The sequence below is a fragment of the Chiloscyllium plagiosum genome, unplaced genomic scaffold (assembly GCF_037043375.1).
Source record: "Chiloscyllium plagiosum isolate Xiang-an unplaced genomic scaffold, Cpla_swu_hap1 HiC_scaffold_12, whole genome shotgun sequence".
Lineage (NCBI taxonomy): Eukaryota > Metazoa > Chordata > Chondrichthyes > Orectolobiformes > Hemiscylliidae > Chiloscyllium > Chiloscyllium plagiosum.
In genome coordinates, this window is record NW_028270150.1 from 69,877,895 (window position 1) to 69,905,276 (window position 27,382).

Consider the following 27,382-nt stretch of genomic DNA (forward strand, 5'->3'; position numbering starts at 1 on the left):
AATGGTTCCAATGCATACAGCATATCCACTGGTCAAGTTTTTCAAAAAAATGACATTTGCATGTGGTGATGGACCCTCTAACCAAAACAGGGGGTGCCCAATGATTGGCGCTACAGAAAATAGGCCCAGTTTCTTCATCACCATGAAAAGTGAAGAGAAGACCCTTTTAGGGTCCTTGACTTAACACCAGACCAGGAGAAAGTGAGGACTGCAGATGCTGGAGAGTCAGAGTCAAAAAGAACGTTGCTGGAAAAGCACAGCAGGTCAGGCAGCATCCGAGGGGAAGGAGAGTCGAAGTTTCTGGCATAAGCCCTTCATCAGGAATGGAGGGCTTATGCCTGAAACATTGACTCTTCTGCTCCTCAGATGCTGCCTGACTTGCTGTGCTTTTCCAGCGCCACACTTTTTAGCACCAGGTCAAACAAGTGAAAATTGCCTGCCTTAAGAGAAAAAATGGCAAAGGGAAGGAAAACTGAATGAAACTGGCATCAATGTTTTGGCAAGAATCAGAAAACAAGCAGATTGTTAAAAATACAGACACTTTGTTCTGCCCATTGAGTTCCTGGCAGAAGCAGATAACCCTTACTGTTGCAGACTGGGGCTCACAACAGGATAAACAAGAGACACACCGGGCCTCTGATAAATAATGATCAAACATAAATAAATAAATACTCAAGCAGGGAGTGCAAATCAAGCACCTGATGATTGAATGGACTCTCTGTGATGGGTTTTTAAAATTTATCTTTGTGGTGTCACTCAGTCCTCGCAATACTCAACGTCTGTTGTATACGTACGTGCGGTGTAGTCATGGTGACAGCAGTAAGTATAATTTATATTTTTGCTCCATCATTATCATCTTTTTTAACTGCCTCTACCCTTGAGTTGGCACTTCCAGCATTCCACAGAATTGACATTAGATGGGTGCAACAGGCCAGCAAATTAAAAAGGAACTGGCTCTGATTACCATTCCTGACTACCCAAAGTGCATAATTTCAAAGGAAAATCAGACCTAATGTTGCTACTTTGAATGGATTTCGATAAACATCATGGTCCGTATTTTCATAATTTCACACTTATCCCTATTCCTCTCCTCTATCACCCACTGAAATGATCCACTTCACCCATTTATAACCAGAAGGAGAACACTGATTTGCATATGCAATGAGACTGCCACAACTGTCTGAAAGCTTTGGGACAGAAAATAAATTTGGGATTATTCAGTATACCAATAAAGAACAAAACACTCACATGGTACTTTTCACACCTTCAGAACCTGCCAAACCACTTTGAATTCAATCAGCTGGTTTTGAAGAACAATTGTCACTGTTACTGAGGAAAGTGCAGCAACTAATTCATGCATAGGACAGTTCCACAGTCAATGAATGAGTAGTTTTTGAATGCGTAGTTAAGGGGCAAGGACGGGCCAGTATAGGAGGACATTTCGTGACCAACTGATGGACTGTGACACCTCCAAAGTCAAAACTGAGTGTATTCACAAAAATCTAGAAAGATCACAAGCATAGGATTTCATTACAACTAGCAGTTGACTCATGTGGATACTATAGCTTACTGAACACTCTTAATGTATGAATTAGTGCCAGACAAGACAATAAGGTTAATCAGAAGGTTGGCAAAACCCAGGAAATAGAAAACAACATAGTCAGCTGTGCGACTTAGCCCTGATTGAAAGCCGGCCAGCAGAGCAACTCACTGAAATACCTGATCTCCCAGGTTATCAAAAGCATTGTTCCAAATTCTTTCAAATATCATAGGAGCTCAAAAGATAGGTGGATATATATTTGAAAGTGATGAAGTCAGAGGACAAGGAAGATAGGGCTGGAGAATGGCTAGCTCTTTCAGGAGCCAGTACAGATATGATGGGACAAAAGGCCTTATTTTCTATGGTAGAATTCTGTGATTCCTTTATGATACCATCACTTCAGGACTAAGCTTGTGTTGTTTTAAGAGTCTGCATGTCCAACAAATCAACAATTTAATAGATTGGAAAAACACCTCTACCCATCCAATTATCATATGAAAATGAAGCACCAACAAGAGGCAAGTCAGACTCATAGAAGATTCATGATGAAAGGGTCTTTTTCAGGTTGGAAAAATGTGTATAACTAGTGGAGTGCCACAAGGGTTAATCCAAAAGCCACAATTATTAACTAGCTATATTAATGATTTAGGTGAGGGGGCAAAATATAATGTATCCAAATTTGCAAATGACATAAAAATAAATGAGAGGGCATGTTGTGATGAGGAGATAAAGAATCTACAAGTGGTCTTAGGCTTGAGACAGTGGGCAAAGAGCTGTCAGTGTATTTGCAGATGAAGTCCAATGCAAGAAAGCACAAAATCATGCACCTTGGTAGGAAGAATGAAAAGGTAGACTATTATTTAAATGGAAGAAGTCCCTCAAAAAAAGGTAACAGAGAGGGAGCTGGATGTTCTTGTGCATGAAAAGGTGCTGCTTGTAATTAAGACGACAAATGGGATTTTGGCCCCTAATGCTCGGCGGTTGGAGTTTAAAAGTAGGAAAGACTTGTTACAACTGTAGTGTGTTGGAGTGGTCACGTCTGGAATACTGTGTACAGTTTTTGTCCTGGCATTTAAGAAAGGATATTCTGGCATCAGAGGCAGATCTAAAGAGATTCACTAGGCCATCTATGGGAAAAAGAGGTTGATTTATCAAGAATGGCTCACAACAGGTTAAGCCTTTGTTCATTAGAGTTTAAAAGAATGAGAGGTAACATTACTGACAAATATAAGGAGCCTTGACAAGGTAGATGTTGAGAAGGTGTTGAGAAGGGACATAATAACAGAACAAGAGGTCATTCAGTTAACACTGTGATGTGAAAGAATTTCTTCTCCCAGAGTGTAGTGAATGTCTGAAATTCTCTCCCACAAAGAGTTGTGGAAGGCAGATTTTAAAGAAGAGGCAGATAGAGTTTTGAAATTTTGAAGAATTGATGAGCTGACATGAAAGAGGAGCCATATCTTATTGGAAGGCAAAGGGGTGGGGGATGGGGGATGGGTGTGGTTTTAATATCAAATGACCTAATCCTGTTCCTATTCTTTATGGTATGTTCAAAAGAACAAATGGAAAAGTTATCTTGCTTTCTGCCACTAGACAACTCACCCAAACTTAAGTAAATGTAAAAAAAAGGAAAACTTTTAAGGGATGTTTTTGAAGTATTTAAATGTGCCCCTCAACAAACAAGAGTGTAAGAGCCATATTTATCTAATACCCTTCATCTGTGTGAACTGCCACCTTGGCTTTTGCTCCGAATGACCTTCCTACATACTGAAACTGGCATTTAAGCATAAACATGTACTCCCTGATTTTGGTTGCCATTTTACTCCAAACAGTCCATTTATGTTGAATCACTGAAACAAAAAGAATGATAAAACTTCCTGCGCACAGCAATTTTGGAAAGTGAGAAACAATTTTTTTTCTAATATTGCACCCACTTTGTGACTTTTGGTGCAGCAGACTGCTGGAGTACTAGAAATTAAAGGTAGCTATAAATGGACTACTATGTTACGAAAATGTTTTATCCAATCATCTATGTCTAAAATTACTGAGTGAACAGAAATGAACACAAGTGGATCTATAATGGGTTTGATGAGGTTTGAATTTCCAATTTCCTCACTTAATAGGCTGATTCACTTCAGTGCTGCAGACTACTGAGGGTCACTGCCAATTCCTGGGAAGATTGGGACAGGTGACAGGAATAGGTCTCAACTCAGTTGATGCTAGCCATGCATCCCTTTGGGTAGGCCAGACTGCGATCTGGAAACACATTGTAGGACTTCAAGTTACACAAATGATGTAGCTTGAATATCAGAAAGCATTCCACTCCATTTTCCAAGAAATCTGCAGAATGAACACTTAGAAAAGACTTCTAATTCTATTGCGGTTATCAGAACCACAAGATGCCCCAAATTAATGTACAGTCACGATAGTGCCTTTAAAGTGCAGTTGCTATTGTCATGTCAGAAACATGGCAGCCACTTTGTTCTTAGCAAGATCCCATAATTAACAGAATAATATTAACTAGGTCAGTTGTTTACATCATGTTGACTGTGAAAAAACAGCTGCAAAACACAAAGTCAGAAAATAGGGTGTGGTTTTGCAATATGTAATTAACCTAAAGATGCTGTGTCTTATGCCACAGGAAGTAAATTTGGGAATTGTTGCATGGAGGCTTACACGTGCAACATAAAGTTTGAACACTCATACAACTCAAAGATAATGAAGCAGGGATTTTTAAAATTCAATACGGATCAACGCAAACAAAAAGGAAAACTAAGGATAAACAAGAATAATATACACTATGTACATGGAAGGATGATGTGGAGGTGCCGGTGTTGGACTGGGGTGTACAAAGTTAAAAATCATGCAACACCAGGTTATAGTCCAACAGGTTTAATTGGAAGCACCAGCTTTCAGAGTGCTGCTCCTTCATCAGTACTCCACAACCACCTTGTGTGATTTTTAACTTTGTACATGGAAGGAATTTGATCTCTACTTCCTTCCCATCAATCCTTTCTCCACTAAAGACACTTTAATTTCACGTAAGAGTCTGTTGGACTTCTCTAGCTACCCACACTTCTTATCAGCCCTTTCTCTACCAAAGACACTTTCATTTCAAGAAAGAATCTAGTGGACTGTTTCTGCTACCCTGCCTCACTATTGCCATCTGCTGGTGGTGTTCTCACAGCATTGCTGAGTTCCCTTACTCAGTGCCCACTGCCGAGGACATGCCTGGGCCTCCTTCACCGCCGCTCCCTCACCACCCGGCGCCCGGAGGAAGAATGCCTCATCGTCCGCCTCGGAACACTTCAACCCCAGGGCATCAATGTAGACTTCACCAGTTTCCTCATTTCCCCTCCCCCCACCTTACCCCAGTTCCAAACTTCCAGCTCAGCACCATCCTCATGACCTGTTCTTCCTGCCAATCTTCCTTCCCACCTATTTGCTCCACCCTCCCCTCTGACCTATCACTTCCATCCCCACCCCCATTCACCTATTGTACTCTTTGCTACCTTCTCCCCAGAAATCCCCCCCCTCCTCATTTGTCTCTCCACCCTGACGGGCTTTTGCCCAAAACATCAATTTTCCTGCCCTTCGGATGCTGTCTGACCTGCTGTGCTTTTCCAGCACCAGTCTGATCTCTACTCTGGTTTCCAGCATCTCCAGTCCTCATTTGTGCCCTCCAATACTATCACTACCTGGAATACCAGTTACACAGTCAGCAAGGCAATACAAGTAGCTGCGCACTTGTGCAGAGCTGTGAAATGAAATAGGTACCCTAATTAGCTAAGGAAGTGTGTCTAACCTGCAAACAGAGTGAAAATGGTACAATACAGGAGCAACTAGGTTCCAGCATTCTGAGCTTGCACTAGATATGTCGACATATTGGTGCAGAAGGGGAGGAAGTTGGTCTGTCTGTGGGCAATTAAGAGAGGCATTGAGAAGGTAGTGGGATTTGCCACTGCAATCAATGGCAAGAGCATATTTCTCAAGGTACTGAAGCATGAATTAAAATAAATTTTAAGTCTTCATGAGTGATCATAGTCAGTGAATACATTTTCTATTACCATTTCCCACCAGCTATATCATGAAAAATGCTCAATACACTATGCCCCCATCACTGTCCTACCAACAATTTCCATCAATCACAACTCACACTTGAAATGAATAGCTTTACCTCACCTTCAGACACACATCTCTGCTTCAAGCCTTACACCCACACCTGACAGCTTGTACACATGCTCACGTGTTCAAGTGTGACATCTTCTAAATGTACTGACATTCACTCACTGATACACTGCCCTTACTCTTGCAGGACAAGGTGATGCTCGATCTGAGGCTGCAGGAGTTAACCAGCACAGCTCCACGTCCTGACTGCAATGGAACAGAGTGAGTACCACCAACAAAGCTCTCATGACTATGTCTGTGATCAGCAGAAGAGGGTGTTGAATGCATTGGAAGCTGACTGTATGCTCCTAACTAATCCTTTATGCCACATTTCATTTCCCCCTTATCCCACAAACTCTCAGGATATAGAAGCTGCAGATGTGTGAAATGTTTAGGTCTCATTTCCCACCTACCTCAAACCAATGCCCTTAACAATCCCACCCTTGTGCTTTTCTCCTTTCAAATGCCCAAGAACTGTAATTTGAAGAGGCACCAGTAGAAGAGCAAGGTGTGTAATATCAGGAAAGCAATAAGGAAAAAGGAACATTATCACTTCATCTTACATTCACAGCCACTGGCTCAGATATGACACTGCCCATAGGGTAGAGGCTAGGTGAGAAATGAGTCTACACATGGTCAGGTATTGAGCATGGACAAGCTGCAGATAGAGCAGAGAGGAAAGGGAAAATAGAGAACAGGAGGGGTTAGCTCACCAGATTATAGGTTTGAACCACAATTTTGTGCCAGGAGATTCAGATGAGCATTTTGATTGGGCCGTGCATTGAAAAAGTGGTGCACCTATGGAGTGCTTCTTCAACGGCTGTAGCATGGCTCTTGCACTTCCACCAATGTAATTTATTGTATCCGTTGTTCCCGATGTGGTCTCCTTTACATTGGGGACACTGGACACCTTCTTGCAGAGCACTTCAAGGACCATCTCCGGGACACCCACACCAACCATCCCCACCGTCCCGTGGCCGAATATTTCAACTCCCCCTCCCACTCTGCCGAGGACATGCAGGTCCTGGGCCTCCTCCACCACCACTCCCTCACCACCCAATACCTGGAGGAAGAACACCTCCATCTTCCGCCTCGGAACACTTCAATCCCAGGGCATCAATGTGGACTTCACCAATTTCCTCATTTCCCCTCCCCCCACCTTACCCAAGTTCCAACCTTCCAGCTCAGCACCGCCCTCATGATCTGTCCCACCTGTCAATCTTCCTTCCCACCTATCCACTCCACCCTCCTCTCTGAACTATCACCTTCACCCCCACCTCTATCCACCCATTACACTCTCAGCTACCTCCCCACCACCCCCCTCCCATTTATCTCTCTAACACGAGGCTCCCAGCCTCATTCCTGAGGAAGAGATCCTGCCCAAAAAGTCGATTTTCCTGCTCCTCAGATGTTGCCTGACCTGCTGTGCTTTTCCAACACCACTCTAATCTTTACTCTAATCTCCAGCATCTGCAGTCCGCACTTTCATCTCCTGGAAGGTTGCTGACTGCTGAAATGTGTAGGTGTACTGAAACGCTTGCCACATTGGCAGTTTTGCCAAAACGCCTGCAGCGAATGTTGTGAACTTGGATGTGTTTGTAATCAGTTTTACACACAGTTTGTATGGAAATTGGAACTTGTCCTTCCTAATTTGGAAGTGGGATGTAATTCCATTATCACCACACTGAAGTGATCACTCAACTTCCAATCCAGCACGAAAATCTTCCGAATGTCTGAGTGCAACAACGAATTCAGAAAATCTCAAAATGCTCTCATTCTTGCTGTGGATTCTAGTGCTCAAAGGGGCTTCCAAAGTCTCCCAGTTTAACAATCCGATCTTCCACTCATTGCTAGGTTTGCCAAGGCACCAGTCACCAAATTAAACCCTGATATCCTCTTGCCTGATGACAGCATTCCTACTCCTATCCCACTGGCCCATGGCCAGTGCCCCTTGTTGTTGTCTATCAACTGATCAGCCTGTCCAGACTGTTAAAAAATACAAAAGAACTGTGGATGCTTGAAAATCTCAGCAGGTCTGGCAGCATCTGTGGAGAGAAATCAAAGTTAATGTTTTGGGTTGTGACCCTTCCTCATAACTGTTCTGCAGAAGGGCCCTCTGGTCCCAAAACATTATCACTGCTTTCTCTCCACAGTTGATGACAGACCTGCTGAGATTGTCCAGCAATCTCTGTTTTTGTTCTGCCCAGGCTGCTGCAATGGATGGCTGGTTTGCAATGCAGAGTGACACCCACAGTGTGGGTTTCAATTCCTGTATTACGTCATCAGAAAGGTCCTGCCTTCTCAACCTCACCTCTCGCCAAAGGCATTATGGCCCTCAGATTAAACCATCATCAGTTGTCTCTCTCTAATGAAACTGCAATCTAATGCTCTTTTGATACTATAGAGAATTACTTTACCTTTTCATAGCACATGCAAATACTCACCGATGGCAGGCACAAAAGAAATATTGAAGGTTGGATGAATTGACTTTTGTGTGGAAATTGATTAGAAAAGTTGGTGTGAATATTTTTGTATGAAGTTAAAAATCACACAACACCAGGTTATAGTCCAACGGATTTATTTGGAACCACTAGCTTTCGAAGTGCTGTTTCTTCATCAGGCAGAATTATAAGACAAAGATTTTATAGCAACAGGATTGCAGTGTTATGGAATGTAATATTAAACAAATTTAGCTTAAGTTCTCCATCCTTTAGAATGACCATGTTAGTTTCAGTTGCTTCATATGTAAATCCTAGAACTTTTTTTAAGTTACATTCTCAAGGTGTCTTTAACAATTGGTGCCATCTCAACTCAGATAATGCATTGAAGATGTGAGGTTAAAGTCTGTCTGTGTCCCAATGTTAGGTCAGACTGATTCTATTTCTAAAGTGGGACTTACAGAATCTTACATAGATTTATACCGTTTTTGAGCAAAATAAAATGTAATTCTGCAAGTACAAGTTAACCCCACAAACTTACATGTGTGTGTGTGTGTGTGTGCAGGGGAGACCGAGTGAGTGAGTGCATGTGTATGTGTGTATGTGTATATGTACGAATGTAATGGGGTATAAGTCTGTGCGCGGGTTCGTGTGTGGGGATGTATGTGTGAGTGTTTGAGAGAGAGCTTGTATATGGGAAAGAGTCTGTGTGTGTGTGTACATGTGTGTATCTATGTGGCCACGCGCATGTGCGCTTGTGTGTGTCTGTGGGTGAGAAAGTGTATAGTGCAGTGGGGTCACCTGTAGTGTGACATGAACCCAAGGTCCCGGTTGAGGCCATCCCCCATGGATACTGAACTTGGCTATTAGCCTCTGCTCGGCCACCTTGCACTGTTGCCTATCCCGAAGTCTGCCTGGGAGGATGGTCACCTGAAAGTCCAAGGCTGAATGACCTGGACTGCTGAAATGTTTCCCGACTGGGAGGGAACACTCTTGGCTGGTGAATGTTACATAGTGTCCATTCATCTGTTGTCTTAGCCTCTGCTCAGTATTGCCGAGCTCTTATTTCATTTCAGCATTATGGTCAGGGGACAGTGTGATGGCAAGCAACAGAAGGAAGTTATGATGCATGGGCTGTTGCCAAATGGTGAGTTTGAGATTGCTTTCATTGTTACTGCAGTCCGATGTTGCCTGATTGATAAAGGCTATGTTTTCGTGATGGCAAGGTTGTGCATGATACAACAGATCCTTTAGAATGACCACGTTAGTTTCAGTTCCTTCATATGTAAATCCCAGAACTTTTCTCAAGTTACATTCTCAAGATATCTTTAACAATAGGTGCCATCTCAGCTCAGATAATGCATTGAAGGTGTGAGGTTAAAGTCTGCAGAGCTCGATTCTGGGAGTGGAAATATTGCTTAAACCTCAAAATATTCTGCTCAACTCCATTCTGCCTGGGCAGCATCTCTGATTGTACGGACAACACTCAGAAAATGATGTGTGCAATCTGACACTGTTGGCAGATTTACATGAGCATCTCCTTCATGAAACGAAGACTAATACTGGCTGAAATTGAGGTTGAAGAATTGCTTTCTCAAATGAGCTCCTGCTCAGAACCGGTCTTCCTCCCTCTCCCTCTTTGAACAGCTTGCTTTCTGTGCTTTGTCTGCTCATTCTCCCTGGGGTGCTGCATGGGTATAAAAACTACAGCACCCAGGATTAAGGTCATGTGAACAGAACTGTTAAAATCAAAATCAAAATAGTCACATGTTACACTACCCCCTGTAAACTGCAGCAACTTTGAATAACAGTGCAAACTTCTCCAGACTCAGCAACTTACTGGATCACTACCTAATAGATATTAGTCATAACCTAACCTGAAAGAGATCTGTTTAAGTAGTGGGGCTGATGAGGAATTTTTTTCTCATCTAAATGCATGTTCTGCTGTGTCAGATTATGAGGTGCCAATTGCTGGAGTGTTGAGAGTCAAATTAGTATCACACTGACTGTCACCATAATCTGCCTATTCTGCACACCTCCAGCGTATGTTCCTAGCCTCAGCATTACCAAGTTCTCTAAAATGGCATTGGCACAGCCAGCATCAAAACTATGTGCACATGCAACAAGACACCATTTTTGATGCAAAACAGAATCTCATGCGCCAGAAAGGCACTAAGCTCCCAAATTTTGCAATCAAATATTAGCCAGGATACTGGGTATAACAACCTTGTTCTTTGAAATATTGCGACGGAGCTCTTTATGGCAACCTATGAAAGCAAATGGGATTTAATATCTGAACAGCGTGCCTGACATGGTGGTATACCCCCAGTTTTACACTGAAGTCTCTGTTGAGATCTTATTTTGTGTTGAAAACTCAATCATGGGACCTGAATCCATAACCTCCTGACACAAACACACAGCAGACTAGATAGCACAAGTAATGAGTTAGACAGAAAACTCACAAAATAATAAAATTTATTTTTGTCTGCTACTGCCAAAACTATTGAGATGCATTCATAAGCAGAAAAAAACTTCCCCATAAAGTGTAGTACAGGTATATGTGTTCATTTTAAAATCAGTAACTACTGCTGCTTTGACAATCTTGACGTGTGCAGCACAGAAGCTTACATTAAACCAATTTAAATATCATCCAGTCCGTACATCTTATATAATCTTTGTAAACATGCTAATTCTTGGCAGAAAATTGGAGGTCAACATTCAGGTTATCCAGAAAATTGGCAGAACTTCATTAATACAAAAATTGCTATTGCTCTGAAGAGGATTAAACATTCTGATGCAAGGACATCAACCAGAAACGTTGATGTTATTTCTTTCTTGACAGGTGCTATCTGACTTTCTGAACGGATTCAGCAGTGTCTCTTTTGATTTCAGATTTCCAGCAGCTGCCGTATTTCTTTTCTTTCGTTAAGCCGCTAAATCTGCTTCCAGCAGCTTTCACTCACGGCTCATTTATACATAATAAAGAATTCGCAAAACCTCATAACCCAGGCACAGCTTGAAGTGGCTTTGCCAGTTTTGTTTTCTCTCCTTACACACTGGTCTGATGGAAAATACATTACCTGTGCAAATCAAAGCACTGTTTCAGTCTATTGTATGAATGGATAAAGTTGAACAGCAAATGTCAATATGTGAATAACAATCTACTTGTCTTGAAGTCGATTGCAGAGGGATAAGTATTCCCTGAAGTGTGTTCTCAATCAAAGCTTTGATCAGCATCTTGACTCACTGCACTGTGACTCTCTAAGCACTCTATCCTTAAACACATATTTTCTGGTGGTTGAAGGTTGAGATAGCATTCTATGATTTTGCACTGCAATAATGCCAGAGCCAGCTGGTACTCAATTCAATGCTCTCTGCACGCTTTTGGTTTGTGACTGATAGTAGCAAGACAATGATTCAATTTGTTCCCATACATGGTTTATACTACGGCAAATGCACTTTTACCTTTAGTCAAAAAACTCTTCAAATGCTTTTACATCGTAAGCTTAGCATCAAAATGAAGTCATTTTTCCCAATGGAGCAATAGTGAAGTAGAAGTGTGATGCCAGATTCAGGGCTTAACCTGGCCCTTGGGTAAAATGTAGACTTTTCTTTGATGTAGCAATCTCATCTCCAGGCAAGGTCTTCACTTTGGTCTGACATTGCATCAAAGTGCAAAGTTTGTCTTGAGTCAAATGTTTAAAGAGTAGCTCCACTCTCTTCTGTGTTTGCTAAATGTTTCAGTTCCTAATGGTTAAGAGAAAGCTTAGCATTTGCATAGACCCAAACATTCCCAGAGTACTCTCCAAAACAAGCTTCTTCCACTCAGCTCCTGAGCTCATTACAGCCTTGGTTCAAACATGGACAAAAGAGCTGAACTCCAGAGGTGAGGTGAGAGTGACAGCCCTTGACATAAAGGCCGCATTTGACAGAGTGTGGCATCAAGGAGCTGGCAAAATTGGAATAAATGGGTATCAGGGGGGCAAACACCCTGCTGGTTAGAGTCATACCTGACACAAAAGAAGATGGTTATGGTTGTGGAGGGTCAGTCATCTCAGCTCCAGGATATCTCTGCAGGAGTCCCTCAGGGTAGTGTCCTCGGCCACCTATCTTCAGCTGCTTCATCAATTACCTTCCCTCTGTCATAAGGTCAGAAGTGGAGACGTTCGCTGATGATTGCACAGTGTTCAGCACCAATAGCGACTCCTCAGATACTGAAGCAGTCCGTGCTCAAATGCAACAAGATCGGGACAATATCCAGGCTTGGGCTGACAAGTAGCAAGTATCATTCGTGCCATACAAATGCCAGACAATGACCATCACCAATAAGCAACACTCAAAACACCGCCCTTTGACATTCAATGGTGTTACCATCACTGAATCCCCCACTGGAGTTAACATTGACCAGAAACTCAACTGGACTCACCTCATAAACCAGGGATACTGCAGCGAGTCACTCACCTCCTGACACCTCAAAGCCTATCCACCATCTACAAGACACAAGTCAGGATTGAGATGGAATACTCCACTTCCCTGCATGGGTGCAGCTCCAACAACACTCAAGAAGCTTTACACCATCCAGGACAAAGCAACCCGCTTGATTGGCACCACATCTACAATCAATCCCTCCACCACCGCACTGCAGAAATTCACCAAAGATCCTTAGATAGCACCTTCCAAACCCACAACCACTTCCATCTAGAAGGACAAGGGCACCAAGTACTTGAGAACACCACCACCTGCAAGTTCCACTCATCATCCTGACTTGGAAAAATCCTGGTATGCACTCCATCCTGGCATTGTGAGTCAACCCATAACAGTTGGACTGCAGCGATTCAAGAAGGCAGCTCACCACCACCTTCTCAAGGGCAAATAGGGATGGGCTAGCAATGCTGGCCCAGCCAGCGACGCCCAAGACCCTCAAAATGAACAAAATAAAAAGTTGCAGGCAGACAGGGTGAAGCCCCCAATATGAAGAAGACTGTTACATTAGAACCTGACTGGCAATTAGTATCTGAGGGCCTGGAAAATTGCAACTGACAGAAATATGACTAAAATATCCGGAGTTTGCAGGGAAAGCAAACTGTGCATATAACAGGTAGATCGTAATAAAATGACAAGGTTTAAGACATGATGACAGGCATCGTACAGATCAGCTTCACCTTATTTCTCAACTGCTCTTTCTTCTTGGTGATGGTCATTATGTACGCAGCTGAAACATTTCATACCATGCATATAAAAGTTTTACTTGTACAACAATGACCAGACTTCAGGACATCCCAAAAGAACTTCATAGTTACTGAACAACTTCAGTCATAGTATTATGCAGCAAGGAAACAAATCCTTTGGTCTTACCAGTCCATCCTGAACATAATCCCAAAATAACCAGTCTTTGCTTGCGCTTAGCCCAAATTCCTCCAAACATTTCTTATTCATGTACTTACACAAATGTCCTTTATACATTTATAACTGTATCCACATTCACAATTCCACTGGAAGTTCATTCTACACATTAACGACTTTCTGTGTAAAACTTTCTGTGTAAACTTTCTCCTCTCACTTTAAAAATATGCTTCCAAGTCATGAAATCCCCCACCCTCGGGAAAGACCCTCATCATTCACCTTACCTATGCCCCTTATCTACACGTCTGAAAGGAAGTCACTGAACATGACAGCTAAATGGATCACAACATCCCAAATAACACATATCTGCTCTCCTAGATTTCACATCAATACAGTCCTTCATGATCAGTAGGCTTCTGCTATTTCCTTCATTAGGCAGAATTCTATATTTCCCTATACTTAACCGACTCCAATAGGTTGCACGTGTCCACAAATAGCTCAGAGATTCATTTGTTGCATCCAGTGAGAAATGCGACTTCTGATTCAACAATGTAGAGAGAAATCAAAGTCAAGTCAATGAATCCCAAGTGTGTGTGGCCGTGCCTGTGACAGTGAGCATGTGTGCATGCGTGTGTGTGCTCGTGTGGGGAACAAAGAAATTTGTGCTGTACTCAGTCAATGAGCTTAGAAACAAGCGTGTTCCATTTCCTCATCGATGAAACACACAGCAAGTCAGATTGTAATTTAGAAATTCACATTCATTGTCCTTCTGCTGTAAAATTTCAGTTGCAGTAAACAAAATGCCTTCCTCGATTCAGTGCCAGTCTCAAGGTCATTGCAGTGCAGCTCATAGTGTAATTTTAAATTGGGTCAATGAAAAGGTGCAAGATGAGGGAAACTGAGCAGAGAGGGTGACCACGCTGAACTATTCTCACTTCAATGGACCAAAGTAGACTCTGCACAGGAATACATTTTGTAATTTACTGAGTACAGTCACAGAAAGGTTGTGTATTGAAAAGTAGATAATTCAGAGAGCTTGACTAATAACCTAGAAGATGAGAGTTCTAGGTCCACAATAGCAGTTTGACATTTTGAGGTGTGTTTTAGGAATATTGGGGTAAAAAGCAAACTTCAACCATGAAGTCATCAGCATTGTTATTGAAATCCAACTGAACTGACCAATATCCAAGAGAGTGAGAAACCTGATCCATTAGGACTCAGATGTAATTGCAGTCTAATACCAAAATGGCTGACAAGGGTGGTAATCTAGGAAGCAACTGAGTTTGTCAAACTGCTACCACTTTCTGACGAGTAAATTCTTAAAAGTAATGGATAATAAGTGCCACCCTTGCAAGTGACCTTAACCCCAACCAAAAAATGAGTAATTTTAAAAAAAAGATCAGAGAAACTGAGTTGACGTATGTTTTAAGTATGTAGCTTCCTGGAATTGTTCAAAAACAGCTGCTAAACCGATGAAAAATTGTGCTTCAAGTCTGTTTCTTGCTTTGCAGCTAATACAAGATTCTTGTTACTGGGCAGGGCAGTTGGAAACCCCTTCAGAGAATCATTTGCTCGTTGACTCTGAGTATTGATTGCTAACAGTTTAGAAAGGAGGATCTTTTATCAAGTGCAGGCAGTGCTGCAGGCACAAGATGAGTTACTGATTATTGCAAAGTTGCACTGTCTTTCCAGGCTAATCAAATGCTCATTTAGATATCCCAAATGCGATCAATTCTTTGTAAAATGTTGTGTGAAATTGTGCTTGTATGCACAGTTCTATGTTGTAATCTTGCAATTTTTAAACTTTCATTTAATTCAAGATATCTGTGGCAAATTGTAGACAAAATGGGACCTGTTTTCACAACTTGCCTGAAATCCTGTTGTCTCTTTGAAATTCATTTTGAAAAATGATAAACACAAAACTTGCCATGAACAAGCACAATTGGGCTGCATTTAACATGTATATCTTAAAAAAAAATTGAAGTTCGATTAAAACAGCTGAAAGTCTATTTAATTACAAAAATGACCACTGTTAATAACAAATCTTTTACATTGGCATTTTTGCTTCACACTGCTCCTGCTTCACCTCATGCATCACTGTCAACAGATCCTTCTATTTCTTATACGTCATGTACTTGCTTCCGCTGATATGCTTCAATGACTCTATATGGTGTAAAATTTGACACTCTCACCCGTCGAAATAAAGATTTTCAAACAGAGAGAAAAAAATGTTTTTCCATTCATCTCCTCTCCTAAGGACATAAACGTTTTGCTGAGGTATAATATCAAGCCCATAAAGTACCCTGTAATTACTCAGTCAAGTGACTAATTCCCATGTCTAAGCCCGAACAATAAACACAGGAACAGGAGAAGACCACTTAGCCTGTTTAACCATTCAATAAGATCATGACTGATATTCCTGACAGGTAGGCCCATACCTCTTAACAATCGCAGAAAACAACATTTGATATTTAAGAAGTGTACTTAAACTTGCACTAATTATGCTTTTCAGAGGAAAATTCTAAACTTCTTTATGTCCAAACTATTTCATAAGTTCAGTTCTGCAAGGTCTGACTATTTAGGCGATGTCCTTAAGCCCCAGCAGTGGATCTTGTTTTTTTACTTTCTTCCCGATCTGTTCCTCTAAATAGCTTGAACATTTAGACCATATCACTCTTGGCTTTCTAAATTTCACAGGACACAAATCTAGGTTGTTTAATCTCTCCTTCTTTAATACTTAGTGTCCAAGTATCATTCTGGGTAAACCCTTCCTTTAAGGTCAATATATCCTTCTTACGTTGTTGTGTCCAAACTGCTGAGTGTGGCAGGTATGTAATCTGTGTTATATTTAGCTGAGATATAACTTCCACCCCTTTGTGGTTCTAACCCTCCAGAAATAAAATCCACCATTCCACTAGTTTTTATACTATTTTCTGTATATGATCATGCTAATGTGATGATATATACCTGATTCCCATGTCTATGGATCTCGACTGTTTCTTGCTGTTTACTACTTAGAGAGTAATAATCTGTGTCATCCTTTATACATTCAAAGTGGATGTTCTCAATTTAGCTGCTCTGAACATGCTTTTTCCAAGATTTGGCCGTTCACTTAGTTCGTTAATATCCTTTGGTAATGTTCAACTGGAAATCCAGTGGCAAGAAAGGTAGTCCAACAGCAGTATTCTTTCCTGAGGCAACATAGACAGCACCAAGACACTTATCACTGAAACACAACACTGCTACAAGAGGCATACTATGTGTGTGCCCAACACCAGATTCCTGAAGCAGCCACTCTGCTTGGAATTTGGTTGCAGATTACTATGAGGACAGGAGAAATGCTTCAGGGCTATTCTCAAGGTATTGCTGAAGAGATCATACATCCCCAATGACAAATGGAAATCTTGACTTGTGACAAACCAATGTGAAGAAGGTTAATTTGGGAAAGCACTGAATGCATTGAGAAACTTTGGCCTTGTAACCCAGAACCCCAAGCTAATGTTCTAGGACATATTCACCTTCCACTATTGTACATGCCAAAATTTGGATTCAATGAAAATGTTGAATTGTAAACTAGTCTCATGCCGATGATGTAACTAACTAATGTCGATTGTCATAATAATAACAATTATTGTTCTAAAACAAGCAATAATCATAAAATAATCAAGTAATAAAATAATCCATCTAATTTATGTACATGTGACTCTCGGCCCACAGACTTGTGGTTAACTCTTAAACTGTCTTCAGAAATGACCTGAATAGCCAATCAGTTCAAGATCACTTGACTATATGCCATACAAGAATAAAGATCCTGTCAGGAGCAGGCAGAGGTTGATGTTGAGATTTGGAGAAAATGCACAATCCTTCAAATATTTCACTGCCTGACCTGTAAAGCACACTGCAGATTGTACATGAGACTTTTCAACTATCTCAGAGCTCATGGAACCAGGGTGGAAGCAAGTCATTCTTAATTTCAAAGGACTGCTGAAAAGAAGCATCAGTTTCCAGCTTAGTTATTTAAAACACAACCTATCTTTGTATTGATGGCAAAATTATATTGACAGTTTAATATTCCTTTACCAAAGTAATTAATAAATATGCTGAATATTTGAAGTTCCTTCACAGATCCCTATGCTGGGCATAATTAATCACATTGTATCATGAAAATACCTAACCACTATTTCTACTCTGACATCTTGCACTTCGCCAAATTTTCAACAAGTCAATGACTTGCTTTCAATTCCATGGGTTCTAACTTCAACTAATAGCATTTTTATGAAAGGTTTCACCAAATCCTTCCTGGAAGTCATAATAAAATCTGTAGATATTCTTCTATCTTCTGCTTTAATCACATATTTAACAAATTCAATCAGATATGACATATCGCTGAAATATCTATGGTGGCTTACCCAAATTGGCTGAAACATTTCAAGCTTTTCAGTTACTCTATTCTTAATTATCAACTCCAACACTTTCCCAACAGCAGCAATTGGCTGATCCGTTTATAATTCCTTGATTTTCAATCCTCTCCTTTCTTTTAAACTGGGATGACATACACAATTTTCCAACCTAAAGGAATGGCTCCTGATTTAACCATTCTGGCAAGTCTCGACTGTAGAGTTCTCAATGGCCTTCACATCATTTCTAAAGTGTGATGACTAGACCTGGATGCAAAATTCTAGATGAATCTAATCAGAGCTTTTAGAATGGATTTCCAGCTTTTGTAATCAATGCTTCTATTTATAAGGTCCAAGATCCCATGTGGTTTGCTAACCGCTCCTTCAATATGTCCTTCAACCTTCAAGGATCTGTACAAAAGGATTCCAATATCCTTCGGTCCCTGTACACTTTCCAGAAGCTTGCCTTCAAGTTGATGTTAGGTATCTCTAACACTCTGGCCAACATATCACAATTGGAACATTGAACGTAGAACATAGAAAAGCACAGCACAGAACTGACTTTTTGGCCCACAATGTTGTGCCGAGGATTATTCTGAATCTAAAATAAAATATTCCAACCTATGCACCCCTCAATTCACAGCTGTCCATGTGCATGTCCAGCAGTTGCTCAAATGTCCCTACTGACTCTGCTTCCACCACCACCGCTGGCAATGCATTCCATGCATTCACAACTCTCTGCGTAAAGAACCTACCTCTGACGTCTCCTTGATACCTTCCTTCTAATATCTTAAAACTCTGACCCCTTGTGCCAGTCAATCATGTCTTGGGGAAAAGTCTCTGGCTATTGACTCTATCTATGCCTCTCATTACCTTCCAAACTTAGTCAAACTCTCTTCGTAAGACAAGCCCTCCAGTCCAGGTAGCATCCTGGTAAACCTTCTTTGCACCCTTTCCAAAGCCTCTGTATCTTTCCTATAATAGGGCAACCAGAACTGGTCACAATATTGCCAGTATGGTCTCACCAGGTCTTGTGGCGGCTCTTAAACTCGATCCCCCCCGTAATGAAAGCCAAAACACCATATGTTTTCTTAACAACCCTATCCACTTGGTGGCAACTTTGAGGGATCTATGCACTTGAACACCAAGATCCCTCCACACTGCCAAGACTCCTGTCTTTAATCCTATATTCAGCATTCAAGTTCCACCTTCCAAAATGCATCACTTCACATTTATCCAGGTTGAGCTCCATCTGCCATTTCTCAGCCCAGCTCTGCATCCTGTCTATGTCATGCTGCAGCCTGCAAGAGCCCTCGATACTATCAACGGCACCTCCAATCTTTGACTAACCTACCCGTCAACCTCCTCATCCAAGTCATTTATAAAACCTACAAAGAGCAGAGGCCCAAGAACACAACCCTGCAGGACACCACTCACCACTGACCTCCAGGCAGAATACTTTCCATCTATAACCACTCTCTGCCTTCTGTCAGCCAACCAATTCTGAATCCAGACAGCCAAATCTCCCTGCATACCTCCTGACTTTATGAATGAGCCTACCATGGGGAACTTTATCAAATGCCTGACTGAAGTCCATATACACCACATCCACTGCTCAACCTTCTTCGATCTGTCTCGTCACCTCCTTAAAGAACTCAACAGGATTTCTGTGACATGACCTGCCCCTCACAAAGCCGTGCTGACTACCTTTAATCACGCTATGCTTTTCCAAATAGTCATAAATCCTATCCCTCAGAATTCTTTCCAAAACCTTGCTGACCACAGACAGAAGACTGACTGGTTTGTAATTGCCAGGGATTTCCCTATTCCCCTTTTTGAAAAGAGGAGCAACAGTCACCTCCTTCCAATCCTCCAGTATGACTACTGTAGAGAGTGAGTAAGCAAAAATCTTCCCCAGCAGCTTAGCAACCTTCTTTCTCGCTTCCCAGAGCAACCTAGGATAAATCTGGTCTGGTCCTGGGGACTTAGCATTCTTAATGTTTGCCAAAATTTCCAGCCCATCAACTTCATCAATCTTAATCTGATCAAGCATGTTTCCCAGCTCCTCAAAGTTCTCATTTACAACAAGGTCCTTTTCCTTAGTGAAAACCAAAGCAAAAACCTCATTTAGGGCTTCTCCATCTGCTCAGACTCCATGCACAAGTTCCCTACACTATCCCTGACCGGCCCTAGCTTTTCCCTGATCGTTCTCTTATTCCTCACGTATGAGTAAAATGCCTTTGGGTTCTCCCTAATCCTTCCTTTTTTCATGTCCCCTCCTGGCTCTCCTCAGTCCATTTTTGAGCTCCTTTCTGGTAAGCCGGTAATCCTCTCAAGCTGTGCTAGATCTGTGCTTCCTCCACCTTATGTAAGCTGCCTTTGTCCCTTTGATGAGAAGCTCCTCTGTTCTTGTCATCCAAGGCTCCTTAATTTTACCCCTTCTTGCCTGTCTCAGAGGGACAAATTTGTGCATCACACACAGCAACTGCTCCTTAAACAGTTTCCACTATTCTCCACAAAATTCTCTCTACTAAATTGCATCTGCCACTTGTCTGCCCATTTTGCTTGCCAATGTCCTGTTACAGTTCATGGTTAACCTGCTCATTGTCTATCATACCTCACAGTTTGGTATAATTGGTAACTTTTGAAAATTTGCTCTGCATGCCAATATTCAAGTCATTTGTATAAATCAACAAAAGCACTTAACCTGAGGGAAACATCACTGTTACCATCCTGCGATCTAGAAATAACCATTTACCATGACTTGCAGTTTTCATCCTTCAACCAATATGTTATTCCAACTGACACTGACCCTGAATTTTGTTAATCAGTCTTTTAATGCAATACTTGTCAAAATGACTGCTATTAGCTTTCTTGGCATGTTCACCTTACAGACTTCTTCCACTTTTGTAAATACTTAAGCAAAGTAATTCTTCAACATGCCTGCCATTTCCTTACTTAAATTGATATCACTTCTACCAGTTTTCACATTTCTCCAAACCACTTCATTTTTTATTATTATAATTATGAAAATTTTGTGACTTGCAAGTCTATTTCATATTTCTTAACTTTGCATGAGGAGAATATAAACTTAAAGAACATGGTGTTGGGGTGTCATGTTGAGGTTGTACAGGACATTGTTGAGGCCTCTTCTGGAGTACTGTGTGTGCCGTTCTGTTATAGGGAGGACATTATTAAATTAGAGAGGGTTCAGAAAAGATTTACTAGGATGTTGAGGGAATGGAGGGTTTGAGTTATAAAAATAGGCTGGAACCTTTTTCACTGTACCTTAGGAGGTTAAGGTCTATAAAATCATGAGGGGAATAGATAAGGTATATAGCAATGGTTTTTTCCCCAGATTGGGGGAATTCAAAACTAGTGACCATATTTTTAAGGTGAGAGGAGAAAGATTTGAAAAGGACATGAGAGGCAACTTTAGTTACACAGTGTTTCATGTGTGGAATGAACTGCCAGAGAAAGTGGTGGATGCAGGTGCAATTACAACATTTAAAAGACATTTAGATAAGCATCTGAATAGGAAAGGTTTGGAGGGATATGGGCCAAACTCAGGCAAATGGGACTAGTTTAGTGGGGCAACATGGTTGACATGCACTTGTTGGATCAAAGGTTCTGTTTCCATGCTACGAATTTATGACTCCAGTAAGTCACTCTATAATTTACACCTCTCCCTTTTTCCAGAGTCTGTACCATGTCTGCATTTTAAAAAAAATATATTTTCCTTTCATTTTGATTTGACTCTAAGCTCTTTAGAGAAACATGGCTTCACCTTTATGATAATAACCTGGCTCTGTGTCATATTAAGACCTTTATTACACACCTCCTGCTGATCTTCTGCCATTTTATCCATTAACAGACTTGCTTAGTTTACAGCGCAGAGTTTCTGTCTTACTGCACTGAAATCAGCCTGATCTAAATCTAGAATCTAAATTGTTGGTTTTACATTCCTCTTTTTTAAGCACGACGTTAAACTCAATCTTATCATGATAACACTTTGAGTAATGTTCATATTCCAATAGAATATTAACTAAGTCTAAACTATTGTTCACAACTAAATCTGACATGGGAGGGCCACTTGTTGATTTCAGAACATTCTGTTGGAGACAACTAAGCTGGACAGACACAAATGCTAGTCTGCTTGTCTCAACCAGTACGAGATGGAATATCTGCTATTAAAACTGCTTTCCTTCTTTGTCACTATGTTATTTTGCTGTAAGCACATCACTGTTTACCCCTATTTAATATTTGTCTGATATTCACCAGAGCACAGGGTGAGCAACCAAGTACAAAATCTCAAGCATCGTCCCTCCTTCTGCTCCAGCTGAGATAGAACATAGAACTGTACAGCATAGTAGAGGCCCTTCGGCCCTCCATGTTGTGCTGACCTTTTATCCTACTCTAAAATCAGATTAACCTAGGTACCCTTCATTGTACTATCATCCATGTGCCTATCCAAGAGTCACTTAAATGTCCCTAATGTGTCTGACTCTACTACCACTTTTGGCAGTGCATTCCACGCACCCACCACTCTCTGTGTAAAGAACCACTCTCTGACATCTCCCCTAAAGCTTCCTCCAATCACCTTAAAATTATGCCCCCTCATGATAGCCATTTCCACCCTGGGAAAAAGTCTCTGACTATCCACTCAAATACACAACTCAGCAAAGGATGAATGTTGTAAATAGGAACATCTTCTTGAAGTTTTTGGTAACTCACTGTCTTTACACAGCTAAGCCATTAGGGAAACTGAGAAGGTGATTCATGCCAACTTTACTTTTGAAACTTGACAAGTCTATGACAGTAATAATGCTGAATCACATTCTATTCCAGACATTTTATAATTATTCAAAGCACCAACATGGACTCATTTAACTAGTAGCATTCATAATTTTCAATAATGATTTAAACTGACTTACTGTAATGAGGGATACAGACATAAAGGTTGCATAAAAGGTGTCCATCTATTTAACTAATCAGGTTACTTACTGCGATCTGTAATTATTCCTCGCGCCTCCTGATTAGTTGTCTTGTTTTTCAGGTTTTGTGCTGCAGTAATGAGCTCATCCAGCTGAGGGCGTTTCTGATCCAAATCTTGCAGAGTAGCCTGGAGAAAGGGAGGGACAGCCAATGTAAAGGAAAGATTCTCTAATGGTACAATCTTAAAATCCTTAGGTATAAAAAAACTTTGCTTTTCGTTTTGATTTCAAACATTGATTGGCAAAATTAATAAAATTCACAAATATAAACAGGAAAAGTTCACAAATCCACCATGAGCTGTAAAATGGCTCAACTTCAAAAATGCCATGTGGTTTATGTGTGTGTTTGCCTCTTGAATCCCAGTTTATTGGTAACTGCCAATTTGAATCCACCAATAAGCAAAATCCACGTTGAATACATATGCATGCAACAAAGGGAACAGCTTGCAGTTATTTATATCATATCTTGCATATCCCAAAATGTGTTAAATAAATTAATTAATTTTATACAATTATTATGTAAGCTGCTTACATCGAACATTTTCACATAGCGAGTCCCACAAACAACAATCAGAAAAACATCCTCAATGACCACTGTTGCTGATTCAAATGAACGAATTATAAAGGCTGCAATTCTGCTCTACTTTTAATGATATAGAATCCTTTGCATCCATTGGAGCAGGCAACATGATTAAGAATAATAGGAAAATCATTTCAGCAAACCCTTGCCCTAAACAAGTCCAGGCCATCTGCACTGCTCCCATCCCCATTGCACTAAATGGATCACAGTCTTATGCTCCATGTTCATCAGGGAGGTGCAGTCGGCAGATTTTGACAGAAAGCTGAGTTATCTAACAGATTTGTCAGCAGTGGAGAGAGAAGCAATATATCCACTCAGCCAACAAAACAAGACCCGAGGACATCCAACACATTCACTGATCCTGGCTGCTGTGTGGCTCACAACTGAGAAGTATCATCTAAAGTTCTTCAACTACTTTGAAGTGGCTCGGAACGAATTACAGAAAGAATGACAAACAACAGGAAACTTTTAATGAAAGGAGATGTTAGATAAAACTTTCAATTTGTAATAAAGTTTAAACATGGTTAAATAGATATTATGTGCATCTCGCATCCAGGGTGCAATGCTCACACTCTAGACACAGGAAATAATTATCGATTTTGATGGGTACCTAAATGTCGAATAATTGAGGATTTTATGGACAATTAGCATTTAAATTTGCATTTACCAATGCGTATGCGGTAATACAAAGTCTGACTATCATAGTGAGAAAGATTTTAACTGTTGTAAACACATCTAAAGTTAAGGAAATTAAAATGCAGTATTCTGTAAGAAAAGGGAAAAATGAAATCATATGACTTTGCTCAAAATCATAATTAATCATCAACTTAAATATTAAATGAAATGCAGTTTGTTTTGGGTGGTTATGCTCCCTCTCTTTAGCTTTAAATCAAGGCCATAAAAGATTTGTAAAGACAACTTCTCAGACTGGGGTTTCACATCTATCTGCATTTCAGCATCAGTCTCTTCACCAGCTTACAGCACTCGCTCATTAACCGACACTTACAATAATTACTTATATCTTAATAGTTAGACAGGATAATGTCAGATTTTTCTGGCTCCAATTATTGAACCATTGTTTAAGATTATGAATTAAACAATGCCAAAAATCAAAAGTGAGGACAATTGATGCCCAAACTGATGGAAACATTACTTTAGTCTTCACAGAGCTCATTTTCCGTCAAATGTTTGCACATTTGTGATTCACCACCTGTCCCCTATGATACAACTGAATGAATATTAGGTATAGATGTTGTTTAAATCCTGCTGCATACTCATGACAATCATTCCTTTTTAAATATCTTGCACACAAGCAGAGAATTTCGGCTTTTCTGAGAAAATGTGCTCAGTTGTGGAATGTTGCCCCAAACTATACAGAAGAACATAGATAAATAACTAAATAAAGGAATAAATCTTATTTATTCAAATGTGTTGAGGTAATTGTTTTAGTTATGATCATTTGCTTAAGACTGATTTTCAGTTATGAAGTGTTTCTGTGCTGTCAGCAATTTTGAAGCTACTTGAGTGAATTTTGTGTCGTGGTATGTATGAGCCTGTCAGAGCACTTTAAGAAGATAATAAAGGCGAGCTTTATTCATGTGATTATTAAATGCTGCAGAAACTTAACTGAAATGACCTAAGCTTGTCAGAGAGATTTAATCTATTTGCTGCAATAAATTTTTAATAACCATTCTTGAGGGATCTGTGTTTCCTGGATGTTACTGAACTGAACTGTCTTACTTTGATATGAAAAGTTCAATATTTTAAATGACCTTGTAGTTCTGAGGAAGCGCTTCTTAATAACGATGGAAAAATGCAAATAAATTGTGTCCGCAGCATAATCTCCAATAAACCCAGACGGCTTATTTGAAGCATGCAAACACACTTTTTCTTTTCCTCCTCAATCATATTGTACACACTTGTGTATTATCGATGTGGTGATACATTAAAATACTCTTCTTTCAACTCAACAATGTCAGCCTGTGGGTAAAATATGCTAAGTCAGTTTTTTGTTCACAAGTTACTTTGGTCATGTTCAAATACAAAAATAAAATATTCCTTTGAACACTTTGCTGGTCTATTTTTGGAAGGGTTTGTGTTACATTTTAGAATCTTTCCAATATTTTACTTTTGCTGACAGCAGCAGTGCTTCCGTAAGTAGGTCAGCATGAATTGAAACACAAGGTCTTGTGCGTGGAATAAAGGAGTTTGCCCAGCCTTCGGCGCTGAGAAATATTACTCAGAAAGCACCTGAGTTGTCTACTGAATGGTCCTTCCTTCTTCAATGGTTGAAAAAGATATTGATTTGTAAACACTATTGATCACATAGGGACAGTGGAAATCTTCAACAGAGGGTTGTGAATTCTGGGTGCATTAACATGTACAAGGTAGAAATTTAAACTTTTGTTTGGAAAATTATCAAGGGATGAAGAGCAAAAGCCACCAATGAGCTGTGCTACAGATCTGCCATGACTGAACTGCATGGTAGGAAAGGTTAAAGTGACTGAATGGCCTCCACCTCTTACATTGTTCTCAAACAACTGGAGCTTGCAGTTTCAGCAAAACTATTCACGGGAATGAATAAAAGCAGATGTACTTATCTCAAAATAATTCTTTCCCAACTTGTATGAATGCAATCAACTTTGGATGTAAGGGAACTAAAATGAAGAGTACGTGGTTGGGCAAACATGCCATCATAAATCTTTCATGTTTAAGGGATTTAGTTGGAAGGATTAATCACTTTATAGTTCCCTAATTCCCTGACACTACAAATAATGACTCTACCTTCTCTTGCAGCAGCAAATTTGTAAACATGTGACACCATAATTCTGGAGGAATTCTTGAGAAACAACAATCTGTCTCGAGGAGTTCAGCTAGTGATTCTCTTCTATCTCTTCTTTACCCACAACCATTAGCTCCTTCCCCACTATTCATTCCAAAGACAATGGTAGTCCTTGAAGAGTTAGTGTCAGAACACAGGACAGTGGACTAGATTTTCAATTTTAGATGAACAAGGCATCCTATGAAAATATTTTAAAAGGTGGAGCTTCTAAGTGGTTATAGTTAGAAGCATGAGCAGAAAACTCAAATCAGTGTTAAACGTGAGGAAGAAAGTTAAATGAGCTTATTGTCGGTCCTGTATTTCATTTAATTCACTCCACCCTTTGGTAATAATAAAAGTCCACTTGCCACCCCCTTCTCATGTTTCATTCACAATGACCCCCTAAATCCCTCCTTTTTGCAGTTTTTCTTTAATCAAACAATATTGACCTTTTCTATCCTTCTTGCTAAAGTGCACACCTTCATATTTTCCCAAATTATACAAAATATTTCAATGACTTAGATGAGCAAAATAAATGTACAATAGCCAAGTTTGCACATGACACATAAAGGTGGGAAGGCATGTGGTGAAGATGAAGTGAGTATGAAAACATTTGGCAGATGGAATATAATTTGGGAAAATATGAGGTTATGAACTTTGGAGGAATAATAGAAGAGCTGAATAGCATTTAAATGGAGAAAGACTGCAAAACGTTATGGAACAGAAGGATTTGGGAATCACAAAAAGCGAGCAACCACATTCAGCCGGTAACAGAGATAGCAAATGGAATGTTGGTCTTCTTTTGAAGGATATGAATTATAAATGAAGGAATGTTTTGTTCACATTATACATTATAGTCAGATCACAGGTGGAATATTATGAACCGTTTTATGCTCTTCATCTCAGGGAAAATACACTGGGATTGGAGACAGTCTACAGAAGGTTTACTAAGCTGATACTTGGTATGGAAGCACTGCCTTATGATGAAACGTTGAGTGGGTTGGGCCTCTACTCATTGGATCTTAGAAGAATGACTGCAACCTTATTGATACATACAAAATTTTTAGGAAACTTGACAGGGTAGATGCAAAAAGTGTTTCTG

The 27,382-nt window shown here is 40.3% G+C and overlaps 1 protein-coding gene across 11 annotated transcripts in view; it reads right to left on the reverse strand.

The window, feature by feature from the left end:
- Positions 1-27,382, reverse strand: part of dmd (dystrophin) — a 2,003,576-nt gene that overhangs the window by 391,471 nt on the left and 1,584,723 nt on the right. For all 11 annotated transcript variants that reach the window (XM_087992890.1, XM_087992895.1, XM_087992900.1 and 8 more), the window contains one exon: positions 22,890-23,007. In XM_087992890.1, the coding sequence (XP_087849016.1) occupies positions 22,890-23,007 (118 nt within the window). The remainder of the gene's footprint in view (positions 1-22,889; positions 23,008-27,382) is intronic.